The 16,724-nt window shown below is 41.2% G+C and overlaps 1 protein-coding gene across 2 annotated transcripts in view; it reads left to right on the plus strand.

Annotated features, from left to right (window-relative positions):
* HECW2 (HECT, C2 and WW domain containing E3 ubiquitin protein ligase 2) overlaps positions 1-16,724 on the plus strand; it is a 264,897-nt gene that overhangs the window by 67,984 nt on the left and 180,189 nt on the right. For both annotated transcript variants that reach the window (XM_032803610.2, XM_032803612.2), the window contains exon 2: positions 4,612-4,968. In XM_032803610.2, coding sequence (XP_032659501.1) covers positions 4,677-4,968 — 292 coding nt within the window. In that variant the 5' untranslated portion in view covers positions 4,612-4,676. The remainder of the gene's footprint in view (positions 1-4,611; positions 4,969-16,724) is intronic.

The following is a 16,724-nucleotide window of genomic DNA, read 5'->3' on the forward strand; positions in this document are numbered from 1 at the left end:
TGCCAAGGCTTTATAATAGGGGTGGGGAACCTGGCGTGTGGCAAATCTCCGCGTCATGGCCGGAAGCACTCCAGCCCCAGTTTCCAGGTGGAGAGGTGATCAGGGAAGCTCTGCACACTGCCCCCACTCGCAGCACCGGCTCAGCTGCTCCCATTGGCTGGGCCAATGGGAGCTGTGGGGGTGGCACCTGCGGGTGTGGGTAGTGTTTACTGCGCAAAACCGGCTGGCCATCCCTCCACCTAGGGGCCAGATATGGTGGTGGCCACTTCTGGGAGCAGCGTGGAACCAGGGCAGGCACGGAGTCTACCTTAGCCCTGCTGCTCCGCCAACCAGGAGCTGCTTCAGTTGAGCACCATCTGGCCGGAGCCTGCACCCCAACCCTCTACCCCAGTTCAAGCCCCCCCCATCCCGCACCCTAACTCCTTTCCATTAGTTGTGACCAGGAGTCTGGTTTTGGTGACTCTGGTCAGCACTGCTGACCAGGCTGTTGACTGTCTGGTTAGCAGCACCATTGCACCGCACAGAAGGTCTGGCAGGCTCCCTCCTAGCTTCCGTGCTGTGTGGCTCCCAGGTTGGAAAACAGCTGGCATGTCCGGCTCCTAGCCTTGGGGGAGGCCCGGGGGGGGGGGGGGGGTCTGCGTGCTGCCACACCCACAGGCGAAACTCCCATTGGCTGGGTCTGGGCCAGGGAGGAACTAGCACGACTCATGAGCACTCAGCAGGCGGCTGTTGAGGGGTCGCGTGGTGTGCGCTTCTCCCACTACTGCCTAGCCCTCTTCTTCACGCTGGGCTCGAGCTGCGGCACGTACCCTGCTGCGACCTGTGGTCTGTCTGTCGCCCCATCCTCAGCACCCAGGAGTTTGAGGTATGTGTATCCCTGTCTCCAAGTGCTGGGAATGGGGCTGCACCCCCACCGACCTTAACCTCTGCATGTAGACAGCATTATGTCAGTGGGAGAGCTGCTCCTGCCAACATACCTACTGCCTATCGCAAAGGTGGAATTATTAAGCTAACTGGAGAGTTTTCTCCCGTAGGCTTAGAGCGTCTTCACCAGAAATGCTATAGTGATTTAGTTGCTTCGGTGCCCCTATACTGATGCAAGTTTGTAGTGTGTAGACCTGCCCTTACTTGTAGACATTTGGAAAATTATTTAATTTTCCTAACATTCACTAATGCATACAGATACAAAATTATTTTACCTTGTTGATGTCAGAGGCAGAGTATGCATGTACGTTTCAGTGAAATCTGTTGATTCGTGCCATTAACAATAAAATCTCTGAGTAACACATAAACAAAGGTCAGAGTTATTAAATATCTTTATCTTACCCCTTTTGATACTGAGTGCAATACAATGCATGATGTCTAGGTTTTCTTTTTATACTTTCACTTTTTTGTTTTTAAATTTTACTCTTTGCTACTCCAGCAACTTTCCCCAAAGTTGAGGAAGATCTGAAAAAGCTGCGAACAGCAAAAAGAAACTGTAATTCTGCCAATCGGAAACTTTTTCAAAGTTGAGGAAGTTTTGAAAATGCAGGTGGCCAAAGGAAAAAAGAAAAACAAAAATTAGTGGGGGTAGGAGGAAGGAATGCATTCTGTGGATGAAAGGAAAAATGGGAGGAGAAATAGGAAAAAACAAAAATAAGAAATTTGGAAATGTGGGGGGGAAACTTTAAAATCTGAAATCTCTGATTTAAAAAAATATTTTTTTTGACAAACAAAACTTTTGGCAATAGTTTTTGGCTTTGAAAAATAGCCATTTTGGGGGAGGCGCAGAGGGAGTTTCAAGTCATAGTTTCAAGTTGTTTAGTTCTAGTCATAGCCAAATTCTAATGTGGATATAAATATTTATCTATTCTACATTCAGCCTTTGAAGTTTTAATAGAATATATATTTTTCAACTCTTGTCCTAAGTGTTGTATAGTGTGGTTGAATTGCTGCTTTACTTTACCTCACAGGTGACTGCATTTTATGGTTAAGTGAAGAAATATCAATGTGGATAGTATTTTGTGATGTTTTGTAAAATCCTGTGGTAAAAAATGTAAAATAATATTACTTTTGTTATAACTAATATCATGTAGTTTCTTCATATATATATTTTTTTTTAATAAGAGTCCAGAAGCCTTTGTGAAAACGCCTGGAGCTCTAGCTGTGGTGGTGGTGGTGTGTGTTTTTGCTTAATAATTATATCTTTGACTACTAGAGAGAATTTGAGTTTAATAATGCAGCTGTAAGACACTTGAGTGAGGGCTAACATACTGTGGGTCTAATCATAATTATAATACTATGGAAGGTGGCCAGCAATCATAGTCCATTTCCAATGAGCTTTACCTCATTTTAAATTAAAAACTTGCTGGAAACAGGAAAAATCACAGCAGGTGATATTCAGCACTGCCAGGAAATGTTCGGGTTCTTTAAGGAAACAAAAACATCCATATATGATAGCTTAAGGCTAGAGGTATGAAACCAGGACGAAAGCTCAAGAATAATACACAGATCTGTAAACGTGTTCAAAATATATGCATTTAAAATTAATGATGAGATCTGTTCTATTCTGCCTGCAGCAGACGTCCTTCAAAGAGGACTCAACTGTGATACAATTGACCTTGTCTATGGTTAACTTGTAAAATGGTCAGATACCTTGCCATAGTGGCTGTGATTGTTTAAAGAGTGTGAGAAATTCACACCACAATTTGTGCACGGTAGACTATGTAGTTGTCTGGGTTTTTAAAAAAATAGGGACCACACATTTTAGTTCATTGCCTTATGGATGTGCAGCACCTTTTAGACTACTTTTACAGTAATTCTTAATTGTTAGACTGATGATCCTTTTTGTTAGCATACACTCAGTTTTCTTCTAATGGCATAATTTGTTTTCATTGCAAAACTGTCTTTCCCTGGTGGAAAGAAACTTATTTATTGCTAGTATCCACTATGAAAATAATCCTTGCTTGGTTGAAATTATCCATTCTGTTGCAATTTTATTACATTACTTTGAATATTTTAAGCTAATGGATATCCACGGACCATGTTTGCAGATCGTGGATTGGATGCAGATACAAATTTTATATCTGCACAGGGGATCTGTCTATATGTATCATTTGCATTGATAAATCGCTTGCTTACACAGAACCCCTTTTACTCAAGTAAATGCACTGTGCTTCATTCCATTCTGAAAAACAAAGTTTTGGTTGGTTGGTTGTTCAGTGCCAATATGTTGTTTTGATATTGTACAAAATGGAAGTAGTACGTTGTATGAAGAGATGTGAAAGTGAAGAGGGAGACTGTCTATGGAGAGAGAGCCAGACATGAGAAGAAGCTCATGGAACTAAGCAGCCCTGTCTTTGCTTACTAGCTATTCATTTACCAGGCAGTTTTTAACAGACATAACCTGATGTAAAGTTACAGAAATCACAAATTTCTTGGATTTCGAGTAATGTAAGATGCTGCAAAGAATATACCTTGGCTCTGTTTAACCCAAACACCATTCAGAGTGTGTTAGAGGTCAGTTCCAGGAGGTAGACCTATATCCTATCTTCTGGTCATGATCACCAAAGGAATATCTGACACAGCCTACTTGCAGTTCCTTTCACAGTCTCTGACTGAAACTGAAGTAACCTGTCTCTTAACTTGCAAAATATTGCATAGCTGAGTTCTTGTAAGTGTGCAGGGTTTTTTTATCTTAACTGGGTTAATACCATGTTGGACATCTCCTTTGTGGAGAAGACCTTCTTCTGTTATCTATTCCAGATCAGATGGGAACCACTGAATTCATGAGGTGTCTATTCTTAGACCTGGTCAAAAGGGGAAAAAAAATGAATTGGGCAGATACAGTGACATGGGCTAATTGAACCTCAGCCCTTACCCTTAGAATACCTCACTCAAGGAATTGGCATATTTGTGCATGATCTAGAGAAATCTTAGAATCCATATTTTTCCCTCCTAGATTCTTCTATACTTTTGAAAATTATTATTACAAAATAATTTTGTTCTATTGCTTTGCTATGGTGCTATGTGCTTGTTAATCTATATAGAAATCCTATCTAATGTCTATATTACTGTGGAACTGTATTTATTAATTTTGACTCCTTAATTAAAAAAACTTTATAAAATACTACTAGAAACTATTTATTCTAAATAAAGAAATATCGTTGTAATTGCTTAGCTAAAAGAGGACTTTATTATCTCCATGTACTCTGAGCCTGTTTCAGACTTAATCCACTTATTTATCGGGGCGAGTACTAAATCTCCATTGCTGGATCAAGAATTTTTTTTTTTTTTTCGTTTCTGCTTTTTTCTAGTCTGTGCACAGCAGCGTCTGGTTTGTTTCTTGGTATACAAATTTTAATACAAGATGTATGTTAGATTTTGAATGCCAGCAAGACTGCCACAAATAGTTTGTGCAATGTGCCTCAGTTCCAGTGTATTCAATAATGTATTTAGATGGCCTAGTAGTAGATTAATGAACTATGAGCTTTATTTCGTCCATATGAGACTACTATAGGGTCAATCCCAGATGAAGAAACCTTTAAACTAAGTTATCTCCATGTGGAGCTTGATCCAATATCCTGTCCTTCAGCTCTAACACTTCATGCCTCTCTTTGTTCTTTGCAGATTCCTGAGTGAGAAGTTTTTTTATGTAGACTGACAAGAAAGAGAGAGAGAGAGACACACACACAATGGCAAATTCAGCCAGAGAACATCTGCTTTTTGTGCGACGACGTAATCCTCAGCTACGGTATACTCTGAGCCCAGAGAACCTGCGGAGTCTGACATCTCAGGGCACCATACCTGAGAACATGAACTTACAGCGTGCCAACAGTGACACTGATCTAGTGACCTCTGACAGTCGCTCTAGTCTGACAGCGAGTATGTATGAATACACCCTAGGGCAATCTCAGAACCTCATTATTTTCTGGGATATTAAAGAAGAAGTTGACCCAACAGACTGGATAGGACTTTATCATATAGGTGAGTCAGAACCATTTCTCAATTTTCTGTGGTTTTTGGTCCTTTGCCACCTCTTCTTGACTTTCATTATGTCCAGTGGTGCACTTAAAGATAAAATATGAGATGAGACTGTTCAAAATTATTCTAAAGCTTTCTCTTTCCCTCTTGCTTCAATGAAGCGTGAAAATGTGTAGCCAGTTAATGTAGATCTTGGATTCCATACTTACCTCCTAGATGGTGGAATGCTGTCGTCTTAGACAACAGAGGCTGTATGCACACAGTCTTCCTATTTCTGTCTTTAATTACTGTTGGCTGCATTACTGGTGGCTACGTTACTGACTTGGAAATTTAGGGGGTGGGTTTATGTATTCCAATAAATATTCCAAAAGAGATGCACAATCAACAGAGCTGTTAGCTGTGCCACTCTCCCATAAACTCAAAAGAGGTGCAGAGGAGTCACTTTATCTCACTCAAAGAATTTCAGATATATTGTCCCATTAGCATGGTGGTCCTTTCTGAAACTGTGACAAATTAATGGTAACTTGGTATTTACAAAATACCCATTGTGTGCCAAATGCTTCTACCACCAGGCCTAATGTCTAGCACTTTTTTTTTTTTTTTTTTCATTTTAATGTTGATAAGTAGGCAGTCATGACTTCTTCTTCTTCCAGGATTCATCTTTATGGTTTTACAGGAAAAGGTTTTCTTAGACTTGTAAACAGTAATTTATTATTTCTGGACAGGTGGGTTTTCAGCATTTGTGAAAATGTATTTTGTATAAATTCTTGAAGCTGACTGTTGCACACTAAAATGTAAAGAATTACATCTGTATAAACAATAACTTCAATTCATGAAAGGCATATCCTTCAGAATCCCTCCAAAATAAATATCACTACTTTCCCTCTCCTCCCCCATGTTACTCCCCTTTTTTTTAATAGTATTCAGCCGGGGAGGGAAATTTAGTGTAGACAAGGATCTAGCTGCTGGATCCCACGTTGCCACCATTTTAGTTAAATCACAAATCAAATAAAGAGAAAACATGTCTGAAAACTGGAACCATGTTCATCTTAGAAATAACACAGGTTTATCTTACTCAATATCCTCACCAATGAAATGTTATTTAAATAAGATCTTTATCTTGCATTCATTGAAGTTGGTAAGTTTTCCCATTGGATTCAGTGGCAGGAGTATCAAGCCCTAAACTATTCCATCCTCCTGTCCAGTTATTCAGCTGTCTCCCAAAATGGTCAAAGAGCAATTTCAATCTGGTTCTAGAATAAAGAACTTTTCTGCTATGTGTCTGCTGAGCCTCCCAAAGTGCAAAACAAAGGCACAGACTGGCTCTAGCCTCTTCTGAGAGGGCAAACAAACTCAGATTGCCTCCTCTGAATTCAAAACCCCAGCATGTTACAGTATAGTGCAATAGTGTACAATATCCATCATGGATTTCTTATCTGCTTGTGTTAAAAGTGAGAGGAGGTCCAGCTACTTTCTTTGTTGTTGTTTTTTTTAAAACCGTTCTCATTTCTGGCACTTTAAATCTTTCAGCACTGGATGCAGCTCCTTACTGAGGTCAAAGAGTGTTTTGCTATTATTAAAACAGAAGCAGGATCTTAGCAGAATCTTTCCTTTAAAACTTGTTTATATTTTGTGTTATGGAGTCACTGTTCTTACTCTTTATATAGATAAGGCTGTAACTTGCTTTCCATTCTAACTCTTGTTATGAATGTATTTGAACCTGAAAAAAAACCCTTTGACTTGAAATTTGGCATGTGTGTGTTTCCCATTGATTGCAGAATACTTTTAGGGGGAGATGTAAGGTTTGAGGTAGTTTGGATAAACTGTGAGACTTTTTTTTTTTTTAAAGAAATGTAACTTTTAAAAATAAACAGTAATTCTAATAGCATGAGCTAGAAAGCTCTAATTTGTTTGTCACGAGGCCTAGCTGAGAATGAGACTGTTTTTCAGATGGTAGGGTGCAGGAATTATTCCTATAGATTTTGAAACTTCCCAATGCTTCATTAAGTTCCAGTGGACTGTAGTGCTCACAAAAGGTCCACAGGGTAAACCCCTTCATCAGCTGAAAAGCTTCAGACTTTGAGAGATTAAAGAGCTGGATAACGCTCTTACGACTTTCCGTTGACTCCAAGTGGAGCTGAATCAGGCCCCAAAGCATCACCAGCAGAGTATTCATTGTGGATATTATGATGGCTCTACATCACATTTGTAATTAAGCAAAATGGACTCCATGCTGTGGAAAATATACTAATTGTCTGTTAGTCTTCACTCATCAATATGTTAAGATTTCTTTGGGGAGAAGGGGGTTGGGAAAACCCTCAGGAAATCTTCCATTAGTGTCATAAATTCATAGATCTAAGGCCAGGAGGGACCACTGTGATCATCTGGTTGGACCGCCTATGTAGTACAGACCTTGGAACTTCCTCAAAATAATTCCCGTAGCAGCAGATCTCTTAGAAAAACATCCAGTCTTGATCTAATAATTGCCAGTGATGAAGAATCCACAGTAACCCTTGATAAATTTTTCCAGTGGTTGATTACCCTCATGGTCAAAAATCTACCCCTTATTTCCGATCTAAATTTGTCTAGCTTCAACTTCCAGCCATTGGATCATGTTCTACCTTTTTCTGGTGGATTGAAGAGCCCATTATTATGAAAATATGAAATATTTGTTCACCATGTTGGTATTTATAGTTTTCTCATAAATATTTTAAAATTTCTTTGTGTGTGGGGAAAGAAAATTCACAATGTCACTTAAGATAATCACGTCAATTAACTAAAACAACAGTATTAGAATATTGAACTCTCGTAATATTGAAGGCCTGGAAATTCAGAGTTAAGGCTATAATTACAGTAACTCCTCACTTAACGTTGTAGTTATGTTCCTGAAAAATGCAACTTTTAAGTGAAACAATGTTAAACTAATCCAATTTTCCCATAAGAGTTAATGTAAATGTGGGGGGTTAGGTGCCAAGGAAATTTTTTTGGGGCAGACAAAAAGCATTATATACTGTACAGTACTGTACTGTACTGTACTGTGGTGGGGAGGTTCCCCTGGCTTACCCCACACAGGCACAGCCCGCAGCAGACAATGAGGCCGGCAAGTACACTAGGAAACATCTTGCGCAGCAGCAGCTTCCTCCCAGAAGAACAGGTGCTGAAGCAGGGGATGCTTCAGGCCTGCCTCTCCTGTCCCCACTCCACTTCAGGCTCACCTCTTCCCACCCCCACTCCACCTCCTCCTCAGAGCATACCATATCCACGGTCCTCCCCCTTCCTCCCAGCGCTTCCCTACTGCAAAGGAGACGCGGCACTTCCCCACTTCTTCCCCTCCCACCAGTGGCAGATTTAGAGTTAGTGGAGCCCTGTGCTCAGCTTCATTTTTGGAGCCCCCTATGGGGGGAGCATTCTCTCTTACCCCCCTCCCTGTTTTTCATTCTTTTTTTCTCCATTCTCCTCCTGGCGCTCAGAGCTAGGGGTGCAGGGTCTGGGAGGGAGTTGGGATGCGGGAGGGCACTCAGGGTGGGGTGCGGGAGAAGGCTCAGGGCTGGGGCAGGCAGGAGGTACAGAACACTTACCTGGGGTAGCTCCTGTTTGGTGCAGGGGGTGCGCAGGTGGCTCTGTGCAGTGCAGCACTGCCCCATGGCCATGATTCTGGGAGCTCCCCCGGCAGGCAGGGCCACCTGGTATGCAGGGGCTTTAGGGGCTGCAGGGCCCTGGGCTAAGGGGGCACCGGGGCCCTGGCCTGCAGCTTTAAAGCTCCTTTTGGAATGCGGCCCTGCGAGCTCGGGCCGGAGGACTTCGGAAGAGTTGGACAGAGAGAAGCAGTGCTTTGAAGGGAAAAGCACCGCTTCTCTCTGGTCATTGGCTGTGCGACTGCCCCTGCTCCTCCTGAGTCCCCCAGCCCGTGCTTGCAGGGCCGCATTCTGAAAGGGGCTTTAGAGCTGCAGGCCAAGGCCCTCGGGCCCTCTTAGCCCAGGGCCCTGCAGCCCCTGAAGCCCCTGCGTGCTAGGTGGCCCTGCCTGCTGGGAGGGGGGGGGGGGGGGGCAGCTTCCCCTCTCACTCCCTCTATGCATCCCTCCCTCCCAGAAAGTCCTAAGTGCTGCCAAACAGCTGTTTGGTGGGGAGGGAAGTGCTGGGAGGGAGGAAGGGAGAAGGAGGAGGTGGAGAAGAAGAACTTGTGCAATGTTCCATTGTAAAGTCAGCCAAACGACGTTATAAGAGAGCATTGCAAAACTTTAAATGAGCATGTTCCTTAATGGAGCAGTGATGTAACTACAAAACAACATTAAGCGGGAGCACGTTAAGTGAGGAGTTACTGTACACAGACATTTGAAAGTCAGAATACCCATAGCCAAGGCTCTACAAACAACTTTGAGGCTGACCCTGACCTTCCCCACTCCACTTATTTTAGGATGCAGTTGTTGATTGATCTCAGGACATTACAAAGATGTGGTATATAAGTAATAAATAATCCCACTACCGTTAGTTCTTTACATCCTTAACTACAAGGCCTCTTCAACTCCCAGAAACTAGAAGTTGAGGTCATTCAGTGCTTCACCCAATACGTCTCTGTGTGTGTGTAATTATACATACATAGAAAGCCATAATTTTATTTGCAGTGTAAGGATTATAAATATTTTATTGGGTTTAGCCAGCCTGTTTTTTATTTTAAACTAGTCTGTTTTATGCAACCATTTTCCTTTGGCACTTCCTCCGTTATTGACATACGTGTTAGTGAATTGCACATAATCTAAGAAAGCTCACTGGCTCTTTGCCAGCATAATGTAGTAGTTGTATTTACCACTCTCCCCTCCCCCAAGTTCAGCACAATCTCTGAAGGAAATACCAGTAGACAAAGGAAAATATTTCTCTTAGCTTAAAACAAAACACAACCCTGTTCTTTTCCCATTTACATTGAATGATTATGAAATTAAATGGGCTCATGAAAGAAAAAAATTTGATCATTCCTCAAAAAGAAGTGGTTATTCATTCCACAGATTAATGCAGTGAGAAATTACGAGCATTCTGAAAATAAGCATCATTCTGGCTCAGGCTTTAATAGAAAGGTCTGTCCAAGAGTAAATTAGAGAGGAACTTTGCTGCGTTAGAGTGTTTTTAGTGGGAAATGTTAAGAGTGATGTTAAGATTATCCCTGTGATAAAAGAAAAAGGGAAAGCCTGTTAGTCTGGATCTGTAAAAAGCAACAGAGTCCTGTGGCACCTTATAAACTAACAGAAGTATTGGAGCATGAGCTTTCGTGGGTGAATACCCACTTCGTCTGACGCATATGGTGCCACAGAACTCTTCTGTTAGTCTATAAGGTGCCACGGGACTCTGTCTTTTTCCTTTGTCTTTCTGGAGACATCTGATTTAGTTCAGAGAATCTGGTGCATTATAATATCCTGCTTTATTGCTCTCAGTTTCTGAGATGTGAAAGAAATGAGTTGTTTTTTTTTAAAAAAAAATCTCAGGTAGACCTTTACTGTACATTAAAAAATTTTATAGAATGCCTTCCGAGTAACAGAGGGAAACTGACAGAGACTTTCTTCTTTGTTCCTGCGTTAATTCAGTTAATTGTTTCCCTAGTTTTCAGTCACCAGTGAACAGTTATGTAAATGCTGATTAGTCTGAGTTTTACTGAATGGCTAAAGTTAGTGGGGGTATTAAGAATTCTTGATAAACATATTTTATTTGTGTTCTTAGGCGACATAATGTGAATCAATGCTAGAATTCACCTGCATTAAGTATTGATGAGCATAAACCAGCCTGTTGCTTGTATTACTGCTAGTAATCAGAATTTCTGTATGTAGTATAAGATAGCATGTGTGGTTTATGGTTTTGATTTTAAATAATACGTAACTAGTTTTTACTGCCTTAAAAAAAGTTTTTCTTTGTTTGTATATTTAATGCCTGATTCCAGGTACTTGTGTGAGTTTTGCTATGTTTGTCCCTGGTACTATATGTATATCTTCCTCAGATTTTAGTTGAGATAAAAATAAAACAGATTAATACTTGTAGAGTAACCGGTTAATAATGAGGGTCTTTCTTATTATTGGTATAGTCCCGGCAACTGATGGGGACATGAGGAAAATTGCAGGTAAGTGTCATTGCTGCTGTTTGCAGAATAAGTTTGTTTCTAAGTTATTCTGTCTTGTGATGAACTAGAGATTCAATAGCAGCACACCTGATCTGCAAATCATCATGTTCCTAAAGTTCTGACACTATAGCATTCTAATTCAGAGAAGAATTGCAGTGTATATAAAATCTGTCGAAAAGTGAGGAGATGGCCAAGTGTATTATACATTTGGGACTGCAGGAGATGGAAAAGTGCACTTCCAGAAGTGCTAATTTGTCTTCAATTAATCTGAACCATTTCTATTAATAGTTTGATATTGATTGGTATGGAATAATCCTTGCATACCTGATCTTTTTTTGAATTTGACTTTTTCTGTTAGGACTTGCCTAGAGTTGGGTTCTTTTAGTTGGTTGGTAGCCATTTTTAAGATCCTAATTTGAAAATGACAGTGCTTGGTGGCAGCCAGAAAAGAGAATTGGTCTCTGTAGCAGTGGTATGTACCTGTGTTTTAATTCTGCAGTGCACAGCCATTCCTTCTCTCTGCCCCCCACCTTGAAAAGAAGGAATAAGCAATTTTTCTGCACACAAAACAGTTTCACTCAGAACTAAATGGGTTCTTCCTCCTCTTTTTTCCCCAAACTGACACAGTTGTGCTACTTAGTGACCCTATTTTGGGGTGCTGTGCTCTCTTACATTTGTAACAACTTTCCTTCAGTTGACAATGCCACAGTGTTCAATCTGTATATGTGTATATATAACAGTGTGCTTGCATTAAGAAAGCCTTTCTATTTTGATACTAGAAAAACTGGCCTCCAGCTGGAGCATGCCCAGTAGGGTCGAGAGGGCATGGCCTCCTCAGCCCAAAAAGAGGAATTAACCCCTGTAGTCCCAGTGTGGGCCATGCATGCCCCATCACAGGGTCATGTTTTAACTTTCTCTGATAGGTTGAAGAACCCATTATTAAATATTTTGTTTCCCATGTGGATACTTATAGACAGCAATCAGGTCACCCTATAGCCTTCTCTTTGTTAAGCTAACTAGATGGACTCAGGGAGATCAATCAATTATAAGACAAGTTTTCTAATCCTTAAGTCATTCTTGTGGCTCTTCTCTGAAACCTCTCCAATTCATCAACCTTCTTGAATTGTCAGCATCAGAACTGTACTGAGTATTCCTGCAGCAGTCCTGCCAAATATAGACGTAAAATAACATCGTCAGTCTTACTGGAGATTCCCCTGTTTATTCATCCCAAGACTGTATTATCTCTTTTGGCTGCCAAGTCACACTGTGAGCTCACGTTCAGCTGATTGTCCACCATGACTCTCATATCTTTTTAAGAGTCATTACTGCCCAGCGTATAGTCCCCCATCTTGTAAATATGGCATGCATTCTTTGTTCCTACATGATGTAATATCAGTTTCTTGCCGTTTCTGATTCCATTTAGTAGATGTTGGTTGGCGAAATGTTCAATAAAGAAATGACTACTGAGGGAAACAGGCAAAGGGCTCAAATGAACAATGAGCTGCCTAGAGATGGTTTTTAATGGTATGGCATAAATTTGGTCTCTCTTTTTTTGTTAGCAGACATTTTAAACCTTTTTAGTACCCACTGCTCCTCAGCAAAGAGGTCAGGTGCTGAATGGAGAATTAGCATGTGGAGAGGGGGAGAAATCCCTTCTCTACAGCTAAGAAATGCCTGAGTACCATGGTGATGAGTACTATATAAGAATCTAGGAGATAACAAAAGTAAATATATTAAATACAAGTTGTGCTTAACCTACTCTAGTGGCCTGATCCAATTTGCACATTGAAATCAGGGATTGACTTCAGTGGGCAGTTGTCATTAACAGATGGTTAAGGGTTAATGTCTCTTTTACATGTAAAGGGTTAAGAAGCTCAGTAAACCTGGCTGACACCTGACCAGAGGACCAATAGGGGGACAAGATACTTTCAAATCTTTGGTAGAGGGAAGTCTTCGTTTGTGCTTTTTGTTTGGTTCGTTCGCTCTCTGGACTGAGAGGGACGGGACATCATTCCAGGCTTTCCCAATCTTTCTGAATCAGTCTTCCATGTTTCAAAATAGTAAGTAATAGCCAGGCAAGGCAGATTAGTCTTATGTTTGTTTCCTCAACTTGTCTGTTTGCTGGAAGGATTTTTACCTCTGTTTGCTGTAACTTTGAATCTAAGGCTGGGGGGAGTCCCTCTGGTTTATATGAATTTGGGTACCCTGTAAAGCATATTCCATCCTGAATTTACAGAGAGAATTTTTACCTTTTCTTTAATTAATTAAAAGCTTTCTTTTTAAGAACTTTATTGATTTTTCCTTGTTTTAAGATCCAAGGAGTTTGGATCTGTGTAGCCTCTCAAGGCAACCCTGGGAGGGGAAAGTCTTGGGGGGGAAACGAGGGGGATGGTTAGTTTCTCCTTGTTTTAAGACCCAAGGGGTTTGGACCTTGGGTTCCCCAGGGAAGGTTTTGGGGGAACAGAAGTGTGCCAGACACTAACTTATGGCTGGTGGCAGCGTACCAGATTTAAGCTAGTAATTAAGCTTAAAAGTGTTCATGCAGGTCCCCACTTTTTGTACCCTAAAGTTCAAAGTGGAGGGAAAAACCTTGACAGCAGTGGATCAGACTTTATAGGAATATTATTAGTTATTAAGCTGCACCTAGAGTCCCCAGTCAGAGTCCTGGGCTTCATTGTGTTAGGTCCTGTATCAGAACAGTGATAGATACAAAGACTGTCCCAAAGACCATGCAATTCTAGAAAGAACTGACGATCCAAAATGTTTTAATGTCCTTGAGGAAAGCCTTAAAACATTTTGCAATGAGCAGAAATTAGCTTTAGTTCTTGTCATTATCTCTAATGAATGTGAGAGGAATCCTGTACTGCCTAGCTTTCTTTGGACACTTAAAGAGAGCCTGTGTGTGTATGGTGTTGGTCCCAGGATATTAGAGACACAAGGTGGGTGAGATATATATATATATATTTTTTTTTAATTGGACCAACTTCTGTTGGTAAGAGACAAGCTTTTGAGCTTGCACAGATATTACCTCACCTCCCTTTTGTGTGTATATGAGAGAGACAAGCAGCAACAGTGAGAGGCTGAAGAGTGTTCATACTGTTTAACTTTATATACATTTGGTAACAAGGAATTAAAAATTCATATTGAAATTAAGAATTTAAGAAAAATGAAAGAAATGCCCTGAATTGGCAGTTCGACCATGTAAAGGATTTGATTGTAAAAACACCACTGTTGTTGAAACTCTGAATGAAGCCAGGCTAGGGTTAATTTGTGAGTTAATTTTTGAATAGCTTGGGCTAAATTCAGCCTTGGAGTCAGGAGCCCCAGTTGCTATTGTATTCAATGGTTCTGCTTATGTACTTATTTAAGAATGTCAGGGTTTTCTTAATTTGTTTTTAGGAAATCAGTGCAAAAGAAAGAAGGGAGTGGTGCTGGGTTTGAGAAACACATTGTCATTGGTAGATTTTCTTCTATGGCCAAAATGCCTAGATTAATTATTTTTTGTCCTCATTTATGGAGTCCCGGTTCTGAGACATAGGGCTTTCACTCTGGAGCTCCTGAGCACATTTATAATGCTGAAAATCAAAGGTCATTATATTATTTCTCACAATCTGGTTGACATTTTCTTGAATAAATACAGCACGGTTTCACAATAGCACGTTCTTTATAAGGACTGGGAAAACTATTGAGGACAATTTAGATAGGAGGTTTAGTGTAAATTGAGATCGTAGGGATGGAGCGTTTTGGAGACTTTCCATTTCAGGTCAGACACGATTAAAAAGAAAAAGCTTTCACGTAAGCTGGATTTAATACGTTTAAGATAGCAATTCAGATTGTACAGAGAGATTAAAAAAATTAGACACTTTATCCTATTCTCAAAGGCTTTCTTTGACCCCTGTAACAAAAACCATATGACCAAATATCTCTTTTACGTCCTGGAAAAGCATGATGATTATTGGTTTTTCTTGCTCAACTTCTGTATAATATATTAAAGTAGCAAAATGTTCTGTGCTACAGATGAATTTTCCTTTCTGTTTGATTGCATTGGTTATTTGTCTACACTCTTAAATTGTTATCGTTGCCCTATATTTTTAAAATGTGCTAGTCACTAGTTGCTAGAGATTATTTTGTGGTCGCTTTTTTTGGCTACTGCTAACATCTGCGAGGTATCATTTTAGAGCTTGGATCTGTGCATAGCAGGGCAAAATGGATTCCCACACTAAAAGCCCAGTTTTGTTCCTTAGAAGTCAATAGGCCCTTTGAAACTGTCTTCAGCAGGAGTAGGGGAGTGGTTCTGTGGTTTTAGATGATCGAGGCTGACAGGGACCGATGCAATAGATCGGCGCTTTCCAGCTCGGGGCCCGGCAGCAATGGGAGTGTGTATTCTAGGTTTTTCTGTGGTGCCATCACTGTAGTATCTCATTTTGTTCCACAGTTAAATTTGGAAACTCTTCTACCTACAACCCACAGCCACTGCTACGTTTGGTCTAAATAAACAGCACTTTTAATTACCTTAATTTCTAGCTGAACGTGTTGGCCCATATGTCGTCATGTGAGAAGTCCATCCTCCAATGAGGATTCCCATTGATTACAATGGGGTCTGCTCAAGTAACTAAATATTTTTTACATGAGGGAAGTTTTGAAAGATTGAGCCCTTTGCATTTAGAAGGGTCTGTATGCATTCTGTCTATATGACTGCACAATACCAAGACACTAGTGCCACTGTAAAGCCAATATACACTGGTAATAAACAGCTATGGCAACATTTACGCTCAAAAAAAATCCTACACCCTAAAACCGCATGTACCATGATTAAGACAAATGTCGCTAATAAAGGTTGATGGTGGTGTTTACAGACCATGCTTTTCCTCCAGTTATTTTCAATGCTAGTTCTTCGCTTCCTAACGGAGTTTGAACCTGATTTATGGCTATTGACATAGCTGCCAACTTTTCCCCACCACAAAATCTGATACTTCCCTCCTCCTGTTTTTTAATTTAGTAGAGTCCTGCTCAGAAAGGAGTGTAATCACAATGGGATGCCTTCCATATGTGGTCCCTGCATCACAACAGTAGAAGGAATGAAAATAAAAGGTGCTTTTCTGTGTAGTCTCACTGCCAGCAGTGGATATCTAAATATCTATTTTAAAGTGAGAATGAAATAAAATCCTTGATTAATCAAGGACCTAGACCAGGGGTGGGCAAACTTTTTGGCCTGAGGGTTACATCAGGGTATAGATATTGTATGGTGGGCTATGAATGCTCACAAAATTGGGGGTAGGGGTATGGGAGTGGGTAAGGGCTCCAGCTGGGGGTGTGGGCTATGGAGTGGGGCCAGAAATGAGGAGTTCAGGGTGTGGGAGGGGACTCGGGGTTGGGGAGGGGGAGTGAGGGCTCTGGGGCGGGACTGGGGATGAGGGGTTTGGGGAGCAGGAGAGTGCTCCAGGATGGGACCAAGGGGTTTGGGGGGCAGGAGGGGGATCAGAGCTGGGGCAGGGGGTTGGGGTAAAGGGTGTACTAGAGGGGCTTGGGGTGGGATCAAGGGTTCAGAGGGCAGGAGGGAGATCAGGGCTGTGGCAGGGGGTTGTGGGGTGGGGTGGGGCTCAGGGTGCAGGCTCCAAGTGGCGCTTACGCGAGCCAGTTCCAGAAGCATGTCCGCGTG

This window comes from Chelonoidis abingdonii, chromosome 10, assembly GCF_003597395.2.
Source record: "Chelonoidis abingdonii isolate Lonesome George chromosome 10, CheloAbing_2.0, whole genome shotgun sequence".
In the NCBI taxonomy this organism is placed as follows: Eukaryota; Metazoa; Chordata; order Testudines; family Testudinidae; genus Chelonoidis; species Chelonoidis abingdonii.